The sequence below is a fragment of the Herpailurus yagouaroundi genome, unplaced genomic scaffold (genome assembly GCF_014898765.1).
Source record: "Herpailurus yagouaroundi ecotype Mexico unplaced genomic scaffold, PumYag 200, whole genome shotgun sequence".
In the NCBI taxonomy this organism is placed as follows: Eukaryota; Metazoa; Chordata; class Mammalia; order Carnivora; family Felidae; genus Herpailurus; species Herpailurus yagouaroundi.
Window position 1 is genome coordinate 3,959,714 of NW_024412431.1, and position 17,434 is coordinate 3,977,147.

General features: G+C 55.7%; 2 protein-coding genes across 3 annotated transcripts; one reads left to right on the forward strand and one right to left on the reverse strand.

The window, feature by feature from the left end:
• Nucleotides 1-4,815: 4,815 nt before the first annotated feature.
• Nucleotides 4,816-8,279, reverse strand: TRIR (telomerase RNA component interacting RNase). Of its 2 annotated transcripts, XM_040450034.1 has the most exons (3): nt 7,853-8,248; nt 5,598-5,675; nt 4,816-5,255 (listed from the first exon to the last, which is right to left on the reverse strand). In XM_040450034.1, exons 1-3 carry the CDS (start codon nt 8,201-8,203, stop codon nt 5,148-5,150), a joined length of 537 nt encoding a protein of 178 aa, XP_040305968.1. In that variant the 5' UTR covers nt 8,204-8,248; the 3' UTR covers nt 4,816-5,147. The 2 variants fall into 2 exon arrangements, with proteins under 2 accessions (XP_040305968.1, XP_040305969.1); XM_040450035.1 differs by lacking the exon at nt 4,816-5,255 and having other exon boundaries at nt 5,599-5,675; nt 7,876-8,279.
• Nucleotides 8,280-9,704: 1,425 nt separating this feature from the next.
• GET3 (guided entry of tail-anchored proteins factor 3, ATPase) lies at nt 9,705-16,495 on the forward strand. The gene is made up of 7 exons (XM_040450032.1): nt 9,705-9,865; nt 10,706-10,853; nt 14,458-14,606; nt 14,694-14,844; nt 15,350-15,457; nt 15,547-15,744; nt 16,145-16,495. The coding sequence occupies exons 1-7, from the start codon at nt 9,705-9,707 to the stop codon at nt 16,274-16,276; spliced, it is 1,047 nt and encodes a 348-aa protein (XP_040305966.1). The 3' UTR covers nt 16,277-16,495.
• Nucleotides 16,496-17,434: the final 939 nt, after the last annotated feature.

The following is a 17,434-nucleotide window of genomic DNA, read 5'->3' on the forward strand; positions in this document are numbered from 1 at the left end:
TGGTGGACCCGGTAACCTCTCGGCCACAGCTAGTTGCGCCTGTCCCCCCACTCCTCCAGGAATTGAACTGTGTCTTTCTCCTCGCATCCAGAGGATGCTCCTGGGAGGAGCACAGTAAGCGCCCTCGTGGAAAGACCAGAGAAGACTTAGCCTAGGGTGGATTTTAGACCCCAGAGACAAAGGAAGGAAAGCCGGACAAAGGGAGCGGAGCACCTTTGCGTTCCTGAAGAAGCCTCTGCCACATTTTGTGTTATTTGCTTTCCAGTACCGTTTCATACTTTTTATGCGGATCTGAGAAAAACCCACATGAATATGAAATTCTAAATGATATTAATAAACGCCGAAGCAAAAGGCCTAAGTCTTTTGAATAGGGTGAAAGAGCCCAGGAAATTTAGGCAAGGGCAGGGTCATGATGAAAGGCATCTTCGTAATCCTTTCGCCACCTGAGGACAAAGTAGGGCACCCCTTTTAAGAACAGAGCAGGATAGTAGGGAGGAGCCGGAGACCCTGGAGCGCCTGTTTCCCTCTTCCTAGCCAGGCCAATAACAAGGTGGGCAACCTCCTGCCGCTTTGAGCCTTGGTTTCCCCACTTGTCAAATGGGTATAAGAATAGTTTGCTGGGTTGGAGATCATCAAGTTAAGCATTACCAGGCCTGCCGTAAACTGTCTTTAAAAACGTGGCTTTTACCCCCCCCCCCCCCACCTCAAGGCCGTCCTTTCACTGTATTCAGCCACACCCTAAACCAATATTTACTGAATTGACTTAATCAACTAGGCCTCTAATCCCAAAGGGCAAGCCAGCACTGCCTCAAGAACTTTTTGGTTTCAGGGCAGGCAGGTCAGTTTTTGCCCCAACCTGGAGGAAGGAGACATGTTTCTCAGCCCACTTTCCATTAGCAAAGTCAGCCCCCCTCCGTTCATTCATGAAAAACAGGTGCCGAAGACCTCTCCACTGGGGCCTCCCAGGTTTCAGAAGGACCTGATGGCGCCGAACGCCACTCAGTTGGGGAAGACTCCCTACGGGAGCAATCCAGTTTCCCACCTTTGCTGTACCGAAACCCGGCTGGAGAGACACGTGCGGAAACCCGCCGCCTACGCATGCGCAATGGCCTTCCCTCGCTTGCCCCTAGGCCCCAGAACTACAAATCCCGTCTCACCGCGCGCCCGCTCTGCCGCGCTTAAGGACTCTGGCTGTGACTCAAAACCCGGGGGTCTGGAAACCCCCCCCCCCCCGGAGGTGGGCATTGAGCAGAAGGAAGAGTGACATTGAGGGGCTGGGACGGGAAGTTTCGGGAACGGGTGTGGGAGTTTTCTGTTCAGGGTTGGGGATTGCTCCAGATAAGGGTCAGGTGGGGAGAGAGTTGCAGATGGGCGAGAAAATTTAATGCTCACCTTCTTTTAATATGTCAAGTTTCAAGAAGAAAATAACAATGATAATAAGTCAAGTTCCCATTGGTCCCGCGCCAAGCCTCGGGGGAGAGGAGAGTTGGACGGAATAAAGTGACCCACCCTGCTTTTGTGGTCCAAGGTATCGGCCCTTGTGTGATCATGGAAGTCTTTCTTCCTCTCCCCATCTAGTGGATTTGAGTACTGAATCCAGACTTTTTCCCTCCTTTTTTAAGGGAGGCTCCATGCCCAACGTGGGGCTTAAACTCACAACCCTAAGATCAAGAGTCACACACTACGGAATGAGCCAGTCAGGTGCCCTCATTTCACTATTTCTTAAGACCTACCCTACTGCCTGTCAGGCAATTTCCTAATGCAATTCTCACAACAGCCCTGTACACAGCAAACTTACTTCAACTAGAAATTTACTTCAGCTAGAAACAGTGCAAAAAAGAAACTCAAGGAGCTGGTGCTCAACTGTTAATCTGAAATGGGAGACAAAGGCCTCTCCGTTTACAACCGTGTCTCTGCTTGAGCATCTCTTCGCGCTGCTCCCACGTTTAAAGGTCACCATACGTCCCCCAACCCAAGCCAACTGCTTCACCCAGAGAATAATGACAGCTGTTTCAAATAATGTCAGGGTTAATGTTGACTTCATCAATATTGCCCTTGCTTTAGAACTTGACTCTGGGGCGCCTGGGTGGTGCAGTCGGTTAAGCGACAGATTCTTGATCTCAGCTCAGGTCATGATGTCACAGTTGGTGAGTACCGGGTTCTGGGCTGATGGTGCAAAGCCTGCTTGGGATTCTGTCTCTCCTCTCTGCCCCTCCCCTGCTTGTGCTCGTGCCCACGCTCTCTCTCTCTCTCCAAATAAATAAACTTAAAAAAAGAAAAAGGACCTTGACACTGCCGATGCTTCTGTATTGTACCCCTATTTTATAGATGAAAAACTTGAACCACAGAAAGGCTAAGTGACTTACCCAAGATCACACAACCAAGAGGCATCAGAATAGTTTGCAGCCACGACCGTGTGACTCACCAAACCCTGAATTTGATTCTCCTTCCCCTTCAGACTTTCCCCAGGTCACGACTGGTGAATGCAGTGAAGGGGGATGCTGGGACTCCATCAGCTCCTCCTGCCTCCTGACACTCCAGAAAAGAGGCTGAGCTGCTGCAGGGGCGACCTACTTCTCCCACTTGTGTTTCTTTTTAAAGATCCAGCGGCTGCTGGTGCCTTTGAGGGAGGAGGTAAGAGTGGCGCCATCGGCCTTCTATGTCCCCTCCCCCAACACTACATCCCCGAGGCTGGTTACACCTGGGCCAGCTCACCATCCCCAAAACAGGAGGGAGAGACCTTTGAGCCAATGTGGAAGATAAACCAGACAAGCCTTGCAGCAAGAAGTTAGCAGGAAGCGAGAGGGGCTCGTCTCCTTGTCCGAAGCCCGCTACCGCTCTTCTCTTTGAGGAGCCAGGGGTGCTCTCAGCTGGGTGTCTTTGCACCTACTGTTCCTTTGGCCTTGAACACTTCCAAGGATCTTCACTGCTCTCAGAATTTAGGGCAAATGTTAACCTTCTCGGGGCCATCCCTGACCAACTTAAACTTGCCATCTCTCCCACACTCATCTCTGCCCCCCTTTCATACTCCCCCCACCCCCATAGAACGTATAACCTTCCGATGTGTGATGCGTTCTGTATTCTATTTTGTTTCTTGTCTCCTCATCTAGAATGTTAGCTCCACTAAAACAAGGAGTCTTGCCCGTCTGGGTGCTCCGTGTCTGGAAGGCCCACCCCATCCCCCACAGGCTGGATCTGTCAGTCTGAGGCCAGGTGGATACCACCTCAGCCTTCCTCCCTCTGCCTACACAGGTCCCAGGCACCAGGTGGCCATCATGATCTGCCATCATCTTCCAAGTCGTGGCCCTCCTGACGGAAGGGGGATGGGAGCCTGAATCTGGGATGGGGAGGAGTGCCAGCTGCTCGGCATTCCTGCACGGGAAGGCCTGGGAGGTGGGCCCAAGGCTGGGGGGACCCAGATGTCGCTCCAGGTCTAGGAGACTTGAGAAAGGATCATCAGGAGGCACGGGCATCTTAAAGTGTTTGTGGGTTCACTGGAGAACAGGCAGCCAGGCAGCTTCCAGGAGGGCACAGAAGTACAAGGAGCACTAAAAGGACACGAGGGGAGTCAGGCTTCCTTTAGGACACTCCATCCCCTGACATGTCAACAGTCATGTTCTGCAAGGTGGCATCTGTGCTGCTGATCACATATACATAAGGGTGGGGTCGACCCAGCCTCCCTGGGAGGGCTGCAGGGAGCTGGCAGGACAGAGCAGCCCTGCCAGAGTCCAGATCCTAGCCCGCTCACTTCCTCAACCCCCAACTGTCCACCTCTTCCCCTCCCCCGGTCCCGGCCCAGCCTCATCTCTGGGTTCTGCCCCAGGGCTCTCTTCAGTCTGTTCTCCACACAGAAGCCAAAAGGGGCCGGGGCGCCTGGGTGGCTCAGTTGGTTGAGCGGCCGACTTCGGCTCAGGTCATGATCTCGCGGTCCGTGAGTTCGAGCCCCGCGTTGGGCTCTCAGAGCCTGGAGCCTGTTTCAGATTCTGTGTCTCCCTCTCTCTGACCCTCCCCCGTTCATGCTCTGTCTCTCTGTCTTAAAAACAAATAAATGTTAAAAAAAAAAAAACTTAAAAAAAAAAGGGGGGCCTATGAAATATAACCTATGGCTCCCAGGCTCATACTGCCCCCCCCCCCAAGGCTTCTTCTAAGCACGAAGTCCCAAATCCTGACCCTAGCACACAAGGCTCTGTATATAATCCACACACCCTCCTCACTCTTTAGGCTCATACGGGCCACCTTGAAGCTCCCCACAAAGGCCCCATGTTCTCCCACCTGTTTTCACACTGGCTATTCCCTCCACCTGCTTCCTCACTTCCCTCAGGACTCAGATCAGATGTCAAGGGAAACAGACACCCTCCCCCTAGCCTCCGCCCTGTACTTCTTCCCAGTCACCTCCCAAAATGGCTTCCCCCTTTTTGTCTGGTGTGTTTCTTTCCAAAAGGGCAGGAAGTGTATATGGTCTGTTCCATTCACTGCTGTGGCCCCAGGTCCCAGAAAACCCTGGGGCACACAGTAGGCACTCATTAAGTGTCTGCTGAATGAACAAACTGACAGCTGTGGCCCAGCCAGAGAGGGCTAGGATATGATCCTGAACATGAGGAGCAACAGTGGGGGCTCTGTCAGGGGTAGGGGGAAACGTGTCCCGAGGAGAGTCCTGGCCAACAGGAGAGGATGCACTCCTGTCTTCCCCGTGCTCCCCAACAGTCCCCTCACCAAGCCTGCACCCAGGACCAGGTGCAGGACTAGGCCGTGGCGGGGAGGGGAGGCTTAGAGTGGAAAGAACAAAGAAGGCAGACCAAGCACACAGCTCCGGCACTAAGTCAAGTTCTTTACTTCCCAGAAGTGATGGCTAAGGGGTGGGGTGGGGTGGGGTGGGGTGGGGTGGGATGGGGAGGAAGACAGAAAAAGCCAGAGAGAGCGAGGAGGTAGGAGAGGGGACAGTAAACCACTGTTCTATGAAGTCTCAGGAGGCAAGTGCTCAAGGTAAAAAAGAGTCCTGGAGAATCGTCCGCGGCTGCGGGAAGCATCTCGATTTCCTTCTGTGTAGAAGTCCTTGGGGAGGGGAAAGGCTGCCGCCGCTGCCGCTGCATTAAATAGTTATGTACATCGCAGAGAGTCCCAGGCCGTAGGCAGGCGGGGGAAGGGGGTCATTTCACCAGGGGCCGAGTTTTATCATCATCGCCGCACTGATGGGCTTTGTACTTTTTCACCTCTGCCATGTACTTGGCCCACGCATCACCTTTACTTGTTAATACCTGTGGGTGGGGGGCACACAGGGGTTGCAAGGGGATACCGAGGAGGCCAGGGACAGGGGGTCAGGACTGTCCTGAGACAGCTGACACCCACCTTCCCCCAAGTCACCCTCAAGGTCCTGGGTTTGAGGTAAAGATATGCAGACTCAAGTTATCTGGGGATCCTGTTGAAAGCCCTCCTCCTCGCACCCGCACCCAGCACACCCACCCAAGGCCCCCAGGTGCTAGACAGAGAGGGAAAGGGCTCAGCAGCCAGGCACCGAGGCTGGAAGGGAAAGGCACGGTGAGTGGTTGCCCCCGGCGCCGGGGCCGGCGGCCGGGCCCCCCCCCCCCCAGCCTGCTCACCTCATCCTCCGTCTTCTGCTTCTTGGCTACTATTCCCGTCTTGAGGGCTAGTTTGTTCCCGCCTCTGCGCTTGCCCACCTGGGTGAAGGGACAGAAGACTGCAACGGTTACAGGAGTCGGGCCCGCCCTTGGCGGCGCTGAGGCCCACTACACCTTCCTAGCCCGGCCCGGTGGCCCGTCCCGACGCCGCGCCCAGCTCCGCCAGCCGGCCGACCTGCGCAGCAATCAGAGAGGAGCACACGCGACTCTTAGCGCCTGCCCTGGGCCCATGATGCCCTGGCAGTCCTGGGCCCCTGGGCTGCCCTCCCTGAAAGCGAGAAGAACCCCCACATCAGTGGGGACAGGCTGTCCTCACTCTCCCTCCGGAAGCTTCCCCCTCCCCTAGCAGGGACCACACAGTCAGCAACAGCTCCCTTTACTGAGCACTCACTGTATGCTAAGCTCTGTGCCAAGTACTTTGGATGTGTCATCCTTCACTTTCACAGCTGCCCTAAGGTGAAGGTTACAACCATCCCCATTTCACAGATAAGGAAACATCTTTAAGGAGAGGGCCCTACCCTAGGTCCTGCTGGCAGCAAACAACGGAACTGGATTCAGGGTTGGATGGGTCCAAGTCACAGAGCAACATCCTTAACCGCCAAGCGACAGCGTCTCCCCTGCACCTCAACTGGCCCCTTTAAGAGCGCCCCTCCATGAATAAACGAAAAAGGCAGTGACAACCACTGTTACTGTCACTTAACAAAGGGGTACTCAGCCTCCACCTCTAGTTCTGCCACCAACCCTAGGAACCTAGGTCTGAACACTTCCCCTCCAACAGAAGTCTCACTCTAGATCTCATCCTGGTCCTCCACCTGCTCCCACGGACAGCACTTTCTGTGCCCACGTGCGGCAGACAGGTTTCACACACATCATCCCCTCTCTACCCCTCAACCAGGCATCAAGTGACCTGTGCTGCTGGGACTCGTCCCATACACTTTTCACAAATGAACAAACTGAGGCTTGGAGAGGTTAGATCACCTGCCCCAAACGACACTGTTAGATCCAAAACTTGACCTCCAGTCTGTTACTCTCAAGCCAACACTTTCCTCCACACCACACAGACCTCATCTCTGAACAAATGAATACCCAGGCTGTGAGTTAGCTGCTTGTTTTTCATTCTTCTCTTTGTTGTTGTTGTTATTAAAGAAACTTGTCAGATTTTTTTTTTTTTTTTTTTAAACAGGCTCCATGCCCAAGGTCGGGCTTGAACTCTAGACCCTGAGATCAAGAGTCGCATGGCCTACCAACTGAGCCAGAGAGGAGCCCCCAGGGACTTGATCTTAATATCAGAAACAAAGCAAGCTCAGAGATGAGCATCAATATAGTTGCCATTTATTTAGCCTAGAGTTTCTCAACCTCACACTGGTGACATTTTGAGCTGGATCATTTTTGCTTGGGGTCAGGGGGCTATCCTGTGCATTGTAGGATTTAAGCAGCAGCTCTAGCCCCTACTCACAGATGTCAACAGCACCCCTCCCCCAGTTCTGACAACCCCAAATTTCTCCAGACTGCCAAATTGTGGGGGTGGAGGGTAGGGTGGGGTGGGGTGTTCATTCCCAATTGAGAATCACTGGTGGTTTAACCCTTCCTATAAGACAAACCCGGCACTAACCTCCCGGATGGCCTCACGGAACCCCCACCACGTCAGAAAATGCAATGATAGCCGTTTTTGTAAATAGGAAATTTAAGGATAGGCCAGCCCAGATACTCCAGGAAAGCAACGATCTTGTCATGTTCAACACGGCATATCCAGCACCCAGCACAATGCTCAGCATAAGGTAAGGTGCTCAATAAATGGACACTGGGCGAATGAAACTCAGGGAAATTGAGCAAATTTCCTAAGGTCACACAGTAAGCGTTCTGAGAGTCTCTAATCCACACAGCTCAGATTCCAGATTTGAATTTGACCCCCCCCCCTTCCCCAGAGTGGAAGATGGTCCCATTATCCAAGTTCAAGTACCACTCAAATTGGAATCCCGGGATCCTGATTTCCCCCTCCACGGAGCGCTGTTTCGAATGCAATTCTCTGGTTCCCGGCCCCCGCGGGCGGGCTCCGGGGGTCCCCACCCCCGCCCCCAGACCTCTCGTCGAGAATCCAGTTTCCGGATCCTTAGCGGGCTGGAGGGTGGACCCCGATCCCGATCCCCTTTCTCGGGCCCCGAATCCCTCTGCCAAGGCAGGCCCTGGCGCCCGCCCCCACCCCCGCGGCTCCTTACGAAGCTGAGCGTAGGGCCCGGGCCGCCCTTCCTCTTCAGATCCCCAGGGCCCGCGGCGGCGGCGGCGGCAGGCTGGTCGGGTCGCGGCGGGCCCGGGGGCGGCTCCTCCTGCCGCTGCCGCTGCTCCTCCTCCATCTTCCGCTTGAACAGCTCCAGGAAGCTGCCGTCGTTGGCGAACAAGTTCACACCGCCCGACACCGGGCTAGAACCCGCGCCCGACGCTTCCTCGTCCCCGCTCTCGGGCGACGTCCCGGGCCCAGACTCAGCCCATCGGCTCCCGACGCCGCCGCCGCCCGCGGGGCCCGGCGCCTCCCGGCCCGGAGGCTCCGCCCGTCTCCCTCGGGCAGCCATTTTGTCGCCAGGTGCCGCGCAAAGGACTCCGGGAAGGCGGCTCCGGCCAGGCGCTTGGCGCCCGACTTGCCCCGTCCCAGGCAATGCATGCCGGGAAGAGCGGTCTGGCCCTCAAGCGTCCGCAGTGGGGGCGGAGTATGTGGGGCGGGGCGAATAAGGGGTAAAACCAGAAGCGACGAGCCCGCTGAGCCACGCGGGTTCTTATAATCCAGCTAGGTTTGGGCAGGCATTACGCATAGTCTCCCGGGGAATGGAGCCATTGTCTGAGACTGGGGCTGTAGCTGGCTCTCCGGAGTGAAGTTCCCGCTTGAAACTGGGGGCACATTAGCTTTCCGGGGCTAAGATCCCCTTCTGGCACCAGGGATAATCTCTCTGAGGGAAAGGACCCCATCAGAGACTGTGTACCCAACTGACACCTCGGAACCGAGGTCCCTATCTCGGTCTAGAGGACATATCTAGCCTGACCCCCGCCCCCGACTAGAAATGGGGATGTTTTGGGTTGTGTATCTGCCTCTGAGATGGAGCTCTCCTTTGGGAATGGGAACACAGCTGGCTCCGTGGAGCTGGGGTCCCCATCTGACAACAAGGGTGTATTTGGGGGGCTGGAGTACTCAAGTGAAGCCGCGGATATTTCTAGGCTGTAGTCTATCTAAGGTTAAGAGTGTTCACCAAGGGCCTGGGACCCTGCTGTATTCCTGCCCAGGACACAGGTTCAAACAGGGAATTCGAAGGAGTCTCCCCTCCCAACAGGAAACAGTGCAAGAAGGTTTTCGGGAATAGGGTCCTTTCTGCGACAAAGAGTGCAGTTGCAGGTGTGGTCCCTGCCCTGGACTGCCCAGCACGGCGCACTGGACAAAGATCTGCGGACCCTGCCCACAACTGGAGTTGTCCCTCTAACCTATTTGCAGTCCAGGAACCTGTCTTCGGCCAACTAATCGGTTCGTCTGTGATTGGTTTGCGTCAAGAGCCAGGTGGCTCACAGCCAATTGGATAACAGAGGAGACGAACCTGAGGAGATATCGGGAACCAATTTGGAGAATAGGGAAAATGATCGACAGGGAGTTGAACCTATGGAGTCAGGCCAGGGCGGACCTCAGCTCTAACTTCTTGGAGAGGGCCTGGACTGGGTGTTTGGCTGGTTGCTAAGGAGAGGTTGGCGGCTACCGGGACGAGAAAATGATTGGTGAAAGTGAGAAAAAAACTGCAGCCAATGAAAGGAGAGCTAGGAGACCTGAGGTCCAATCAGTGAAGGGGAGTAGTCTGAAAAATACCAATAGGTCAACTCGGCAGGGGGAGTCTTTGAAGAAACATAGACAAAAGGGCGACAAAGTGAACCCTAGAAGCGGAAGACAATAGAAATATAGCTTCTATTATCTTCTAAAAGTCAGGCCATGAGGAAATTAATCCAGGCTCCTCGACTTGATTGGGTATGTGCTAGGAAATTTCCCCTGTAGGTGCTTTTCATGGTGCGCTCCGCTTGATCACGTGAGCCCGTTCCAAGATGGCGGCAGGGGTGGCCGGGTGGGGGGTTGAGGCAGAGGAGTTCGAGGATGCGCCTGATGTGGAGCCGCTGGAGCCCACGCTTAGCAACATCATCGAACAGCGCAGCCTTAAGTGGATCTTCGTCGGGGGCAAGGGTGGCGTTGGCAAGACCACCTGCAGGTAAGGAAACTCCGGCGGGGGGTAGAGAAGACGGGTGGGATGTACCACTGGGCGAAGGGGAGGCTCGGGACTGGCTCTTCCACCCCAAGCGGGCAAGGGGGCTGGGCCGTCGTGTCCCTGATTGTCAAACTCCAGAAGTTACGTGGGGCAAATTGAAGATACTGCCGAATGCAGGCCAGGAACCCCCTGAGTTGGACCCTCCCCGTTGGGGTTCAAGGGCAGAACTGCATTGAACGCTGCGCACGGGAGCCAGGAGACTACTTAGGTGTCTTAATCAGCTGGAATGTACCAGAGTGAACTCAAAGTAGGGGGAGGGGCATCGGGGCGGACTATCCTAGTAGGGTGAACCTTGCCATTCCAAGGCCACGTGGGGGTAGAGGTGGTAGGCGGGAGGGGTCACGTGATTAGACTATCCCCGTCTGCTGGGAGGAGGGGGAGGGTCCCTGGGGCAAATTATCCTGAAGAAGTGGACTGAACCATCCTGAGTTTAGCGGGTAATGCAAGGGACCCCTTAGCTTAGTGTTTAGGGAGGGGGCACGGGGTCAATTTAGGCTAGCTGGACCGTGCCACTCCATACCAACAAAGAAGAAGCAGGCATCAGGCCAGACCGACTCAGACAGCTAAACCTCACTACTGTAGCCACCCAGAGGGGTCAGTGGGTGAAGTTTGAGAGGGTCCCTCAACAGGAATTAAGGCTTGATTCTGCAGCTACCCATATTCCTCTCTCAAGGTCCCTGCTGATCAGGGTCCCCTGCCCCTGGGGCCTATATAACCCTTTGCAGACCTAGGGAGCAGAGGCTGACCCCTCACTCCCTGCCTTTTGACCTTTCCCTCGGCCAGCTGCAGCTTAGCGGTCCAGCTATCCAAGGGGAGGGAGAGTGTTCTGATCATCTCCACTGACCCAGCCCACAACATCTCCGATGCATTTGACCAGAAGTTCTCCAAGGTGCCTACCAAGGTCAAAGGCTATGACAACCTCTTCGCCATGGTGAGTGAAGCTGGGCTCAGCTCCCCACTCTGGCAAAGGCCCTTCATCCCCTCTCTGTGAACACCCACCATCGGCTACCTTGTCCTGCCCATTCTGCATCATGTCTCCAATTTCACCCATTAACATACCCACAGGAGAATGAGTGAGGAATGTTTGCAGAGCAGAAAGGAGGCCGGAGTGACCAGAGTTTAGTGAACAAGGGGAGGGGAAGAAATGTCAGGTCAATCACAGACACGTGGCATAGGATCTTACCAGCCACTGGGAGCAGTTATGTTTGATTCCAAGTTTAAATGGGAACCTGTTTGTTTTAAGCAGGGCAATGTCATGGCCAAATTCATTTTTCTTTTTCTTTTTTTTATAAGTTTTTTTTTTTTTTTTTAATGTTTATTCATTTTTGAGAGAGAGAAACAGAGCACGAATGGGGGAGGGGCTGAGAGACACACACACGCGCACACACACACACACACAGAATCCAAAGCAGACTCCAGGCTCTGAGCTGTAAGCACAGAGCCAGACGCCGGACCTGAACCCACCAACTGTGAGATCATGACCTGAACCGAAGTCGGTTGCTTAACTGACCGAGCCACCCAGGCGCCCCTCCAGATGCATTTTTCGAAAAGCTTCCTGTGGCGGCAGTGCCAAGAATGGATTGTAAGTTAAGGATGGAAACAAAGAAACTAACAAGGAGAGTGGGCCAGTGATCAGGCTAGACATGACGGCAGCCTAGACTCAGGGGCAGAATATTGGGTGAAGTGGTCACATTTGAAATGTGTTTTGGAAGTAAAGCACTGCAAGTCCTTGGTTGTAATAGATGGGGAAAGAAGTGAATTAAGTACATCTCTTAGTGGCTGCCTGGGCAGCTGGGATGGTGGCGGCCAGGAGAGAAACAGGTTTTCAAGGGACAAGTCAGGAATTCCATTTTGGCTACAGTGAATCCAAGGCATCCGGGACATCCAAGTGGAGACGTCGGGGCAGTGGCTTTGTTATCTGTGTTTTGTGAGCTTGGAAGAGGTGGGTGTGGATTTGGGAGTCATTGTCCCAAGGATGGTATTCAAAGCGGTGTGAGTAGAGGAGAATGAGAAGACAAACTGCCCAGAAGCCCGGAAACAAACTGAGGTCATGTCAGCATTTAGGGTCCAGGGGCAGGGAGAGCGAGGGGGGAACAGTGAGGGAGGCCAGGAAGGAGCCATGGATGAAGTGGGAGGAAAGCCAGGGATGGTGAGCTCCTGAATCCAGGAGGACAAAGGGACTCGAGGCAGGAAGGAGTTGTGGGCTCCAGCAGGCATATTAAGTTTTAGAGAGACCAGTCTGGGAGTGAGGGCAAGAGCCTGCCCAGCCCAGAGTGCTGAGCTGAGGAGGTGGGGACAACGATCAGCCATGATGGGGGCTGAGAAAGGGGGCCATTGCCGGAGGGAGACAGGGTGAGGGGTGTTAAGGAGGCTTTTTTTTTTTTTTTTTTTGAGGGAGTGCTAGAGCAAGTTTGTTGGCTGATGCTCCCTCTAACAAGGAGGGAGCAAGGATGCTGGCCAAGGATGGTCCTCAGGCAGGTGGGCGGCTGTGAGCCCCATTCAGCTCACAGACCCAGGACATAGAGGCAAGGCGTGGGGAGCCTGGGAGAGAGGAGGGTGTTGGCAGCCAGTGGCTTCTTTTTCTTTTGTTTTGTTTTTGTTTTGTTTTTTCCCCATTTTTTTCATTTTTTGAGAAAGAGACAGAGTGCGAGCAGGGGAGGAGCAGAGAGAGAGGGAGGTACGGAATCCGAAGCAGGCTCCGGGCTCCGAGCTGTCAGCACAGAGCCCAATGTGGGGCTTGAACTCACAAACCACGAGATCGTGACCTGAGCCGAAGCCGGAAGCTTAACCGACTGAGCCACCCAGATGCTCCAGTGGCTTCTTTTTCTAATCAGGCACGGCACTGGTCTCGGCAGAGAGCCAGGGGTGAATGGGACGGACGAGGTTTGAGGAGAAAGAAATTCCTGAGGGTTTGTCTGGCTTGAGTGCCTTTTGGAGATCTGTGCTCAGGAATGGGGAGCAAGGGGAGAGTCATTCGTCAAGTGTATTTCCGCAATGTTCACCTCCGTGCAGCCATATCAGAGAGCTGGGAATGACCAGAGTGGGGATGTTGCCAGCGACAGAGGGAAAAGGGAATGTTTGCACAGACACTCTGTGGAGTCGGCTGGATAAGAATGCTAGCCATGAGGGGCGCCTGGGTGGCTCAGTCGGTTGGGCGTTCGACTCCGGCTCAGGTCACGATCTCACAGTTCATGGGTTCGAGCCCCGCATCGGGCTCCGTACTGACAGCTCGGAGCCTGGAGCCTGCTTCGGATTCTGTGTCTCCCTCTCTCTCTGCCCCTCCCATGCTCGTGCTCTATCTCTCTCTGTCTCTCGATAATGAATAAATGTTAAAAACAAAAAGCATCGGGGCGCCTGGGTGGCGCAGTCGGTTGAGCGTCCGACTTCAGCCAGGTCACGATCTCGCGGTCCGTGAGTTCGAGCCCCGCGTCAGGCTCTGGGCTGATGGCTCGGAGCCTGGAGCCTGTTTCCGATTCTTTGTCTCCCTCTCTCTCTGCCCCTCCCCCGTTCATGCTCTGTCTCTCTCTGTCCCAAAAATAAGTAAACGTTGAAAAAAAAAAAATTAAAAAAAAAACAAAACAAAAAGCAAAAAACTTTTTTTGAATAAATAAAAAAAAGAACGCTAGCCGTGAGGGACACTGACAGTGAACAAGCAGGCAGTGGTGTGGGGACAAGGTGGCCTAAAGAGGTTTAAGTAACTGAGGTAGGAGGCGAGGAGGCCTAGGTCAGAGAGTCAGGCGCGGGAGCTTAGAGGTGGCCATTTACTAGCAATCGCTCGGTAATGGTGTGTCTGTAGCAGGTGATGGATGGACAAGCTCCCTGCATGGAAATGACCTCTGAGGCCAGCGAGTTGGGGGCTTCACCGTGGGCCCTGTGAAGTCACGAAGTGGTGGCATGGGAGGAGGGTGGAGAGGGGGGCTCTGAATCCAGGGCAGACCGGAGACCCCAGGGACGGTCGTCCCTTCGTGGATCCCACATACGTGTTGAGGCCCTACTGTGTGCCAGACACTTCCAGAAGGTGCTGGGACATAGCAGTAAGCAAGACAGAAAACTCTCTCTCTTCGCGGTGCTGACGTTCTGGTTGGGGAGACCGGTGGTAAACGTGACGAGTAAGCCACGTCGGGAAGGGCTAGGTGTGGAGGAGAAATGAAGGCAGGACAGGGGGAGCTGAGGCCTCATTATTGGCTGGGATGGTCAGGGAGGGCTCGTGTTTGAGGAACGATCTGGAGGAGGTCGGGGCCCTAGTTGGGGACCAGCCAGCGCAAGGGCCCACCCGTGGGCTTTGGCTTCCCTCTGGGGGGCCAATCACAGTTTGCAGTTTTCCATATGTTGGTGAAATAGTTTGACCATTTGTGTGACCTCACAAGCCCTGCAGTGCCTGGGGGAGGGCCATGGCACCTCAGGGGTGTCCCCAGCCGTGACCTGACGAAGGGATGTATTCGGGGCCTCCGTGGGCTCTCTCCGGCCCGGCGCCTGGGTCAAAGGCCTGGCGGCGGCGGCGGCAGCAGCCTGAGTCTTGACCCCTCGGCCTTCAGGAGATCGACCCCAGCCTTGGCGTGGCTGAACTGCCCGACGAGTTCTTCGAGGAGGACAACATGCTAAGCATGGGCAAGAAGATGATGCAGGAGGCCATGAGCGCCTTCCCCGGCATTGACGAGGCCATGAGCTACGCAGAGGTCATGAGGTCAGGCCCTGCCAGCAGGGGCGGGGCAGGGGGCGGGGGGGCTGGGGTAGAAGAGGGCAAACAGGCCTGACCCTCATCTCCCCGCAGGCTGGTGAAGGGCATGAACTTCTCGGTGGTGGTGTTCGACACGGCTCCCACAGGCCACACGCTTAGGCTGCTCAACTTCCCCACCATCGTGGAGCGGGGCCTGGGCCGCCTCATGCAGATCAAGAACCAGATCAGCCCCTTCATCTCACAGGCAGGCAGGGCCCCGGGGCGTCCGGGCACCCCCTGTGTCAGAGCGTGCACAGGAGCAGTAACAGAGGCCTTTCCCACCCACGGCCTCTCGGTCCGCATTTCCCAGCGGAAGGGATGGACCTTCGCAGTGGGGTGGGCGGCCTGTCCCCCTGCCCCATAGGAGTCACGTCTTGCCCCACCCACTGAGTGCTCCAGACAGAGTTTGAAAACACATATTCCAGAGCCCGGCGGCCCAGGCTCAAATGCTCTACACTCTGATGCGACACGGCTGTGTGACCTCAAGCAAGTCAGTTCGCTTCTCTGGGCCTCACCTTCCTTGTCCTGGCCACGGTCCCCCAGAAACAGCAGAGCTGGGTTGACACCCCCCCACCCCCCCCGTGGTCTGCTCAAGGCCCCTTAATGCTGAGAGGTGTCAGAAATTGTCCCCCTGGTGGTTTCTGAGTCTCCAGCTCAGGTGCCGGAATGTGCCCCAGGTAAGCCGTGAGCCTCCCACGTCTTCCCCACAGATGTGCAACATGCTGGGCCTAGGGGACATGAACGCGGACCAGCTGGCCTCCAAGCTGGAGGAGACGCTGCCCGTCATCCGCTCCGTCAGCGAGCAGTTCAAGGACCCTGTGAGTCCCGGTCCGGGCTGGTGGTGAGAGGCTTGGGATGGGGACAGGGCCCGAACCTGCCCCTCACTGTCCACTCTCACGCCCCGCAGGAGCAGACAACCTTCATCTGCGTGTGCATTGCCGAGTTCCTGTCCCTGTACGAGACGGAGCGACTGATTCAGGAGCTGGCCAAATGCAAGATTGACACCCACAACATCATCGTCAACCAGCTCGTCTTCCCTGACCCCGAGAAGCCCTGCAAGATGTGTGAGGCCCGCCATAAGATTCAGGCCAAGTACCTGGACCAGGTGTGCATGCCCGACTGCCTGCCCAGCCCTCACACCTTTGACCCTGGAAGTTGGGGCCTGGCCCAGCCCAAGCAAGGCACCACCCATCTTCTACTGCGTCCCCTGACCTTTTGCTCCATCCCGTCTTCTGACCCTCTGCCCCAGCCTCCTGCTCTGCACCCTAATTCTGGCTCTCCAGGACTGTAGCTGGCCTGACCTGGGGACCTCTGACCCCAGGGAGGGGGAGGTCCAGCCCAGTGATCTCTGACCTCACTGGTCTCACTCCCACCTATCACCCTGTGAAGCCCCTGCCCCACATTCTCCCCCAATCCTGGGCGGCCGACCCCTCCCCCTGACCCACATTCTGTCCCTGCCCCACGGCCCTCTGACTGCTGCCATCTGCCCTATGCCTTGGCCACAGATGGAGGATCTGTATGAAGACTTCCACATTGTGAAGCTGCCGCTGCTGCCCCACGAGGTGCGGGGGGCGGACAAGGTCAACACCTTCTCTGCCCTCCTCTTGGAGCCCTACAAGCCCCCCAGTGCCCAGTAGCACTGCCGCCAGCCCCAGTCGCTGCCATTTCACACCCACCCTCCACCCACCTCCGCCCCCGGGGCAGAATTTGCACAAAGTCCCCCATAGCATAGGGGGAGTCTTTTGGGGGGTGGGAGGCGGGGAGGAGGTGTGTTCCCCCTGGTGGGGCTGGGGGGGCTGTAGCTGCCCCCCACCTCTCCCTGCCTCTCGCCCCTCAATAAAATGATCTTAAATCACTGTGGATGTTGATGTAGAGGGGTTGGGGGTTGACAGCTTTATGTACAGTTGCACAGGTTGTACACTGCACAAAAATGGCACCTCTAGAGGAACCCAGTCACAACAGAGATCTGATAGAGATGTATGTTTATGATGGCCATTTTGGAAGGAGGGTATCTTCGGCAAGGGGGTGTCCTCTTCTAACTCTATGGATAGCGGTGTCCCTGCTGGGGCTCTAAAACCTGTAATAGAAGAGGAGCATCTGCCTACTTCCTTTGAGGTTCAGAGCGTGGGAACGGGGAGGCCCCTTCGCCAGCCCCAGGCTGGTGGGGAGCGGATTAGGCCAGCACGGGCCCAGCACTGCCTGCTGTTTGGTTTGGGAATTAGTGGGCGCCCTGGGCAGAGGCTAGGCCTGCCAGACTGAGGATTAACAGTCTCCACCCCCCAACTGCTGCTCCCTCTGCCACCGAGGCTGCACAGAGCTGCAACAGGGGAGCTAATTAGGGAACGGGATGGCAGAGGACTCAGGCCAGGTGAGCCCCTGAAGGCCTGTGTGTCTCAAGAGCAGCCTCGCTGAGTTATAGGTAACATGCTTCCTGCAGTTTGAGTTCCTTATCCCTAAAATGGAGACATAAAGCGTGGCCGTTCAGGGTCACGGCAGAATTCACCAGACCCTGGGAGAGTTCTCACAACAGCTTGGAAGGCAGTTAGCGGGGTCCCTTACATCCTTTCATGCTCCCTCTGCCACTGCCTGGACAGCCGATGTCCTCCCCAGTTGACAGACCCAAGACTGGTTGTGATGCTGACCATTTATTTGCAAGTTCCAAGCCAGAGCTGGTTAGAGGGGACAGAAAGGGGGTGCTTGAGGACATGCATGAGTCAGGAAGTGGTGTTTAGACTGCACACCCAGACCATGGGTGAGCCAGGGTGTTTGTGTAAGGGAAACCCAGTCACAAGCCT

Bases quoted from the DNA above. Each gene is read 5' to 3' on its own strand.
- GET3 (XM_040450032.1), top strand. From the start codon at position 9,705: ATGGCGGCAGGGGTGGCCGGGTGGGGGGTTGAGGCAGAGGAGTTCGAG. The intron at 9,866-10,705 runs GTAAGGAAACTC...TCCCTCGGCCAG, and splicing joins GTTGGCAAGACCACCTGCAG to CTGCAGCTTAGCGGTCCAGC. The intron at 15,458-15,546 runs GTGAGTCCCGGT...CACGCCCCGCAG, and splicing joins GCGAGCAGTTCAAGGACCCT to GAGCAGACAACCTTCATCTG.
- TRIR (XM_040450034.1), bottom strand. From the start codon at position 8,203: ATGGCTGCCCGAGGGAGACGGGCGGAGCCTCCGGGCCGGGAGGCGCCG. The intron at 5,676-7,852 runs GTAAGGAGCCGC...CCCTTCACCCAG, and splicing joins CGGGCCCTACGCTCAGCTTC to GTGGGCAAGCGCAGAGGCGG. The intron at 5,256-5,597 runs GTGAGCAGGCTG...CCCCACCCACAG, and splicing joins AGCAGAAGACGGAGGATGAG to GTATTAACAAGTAAAGGTGA.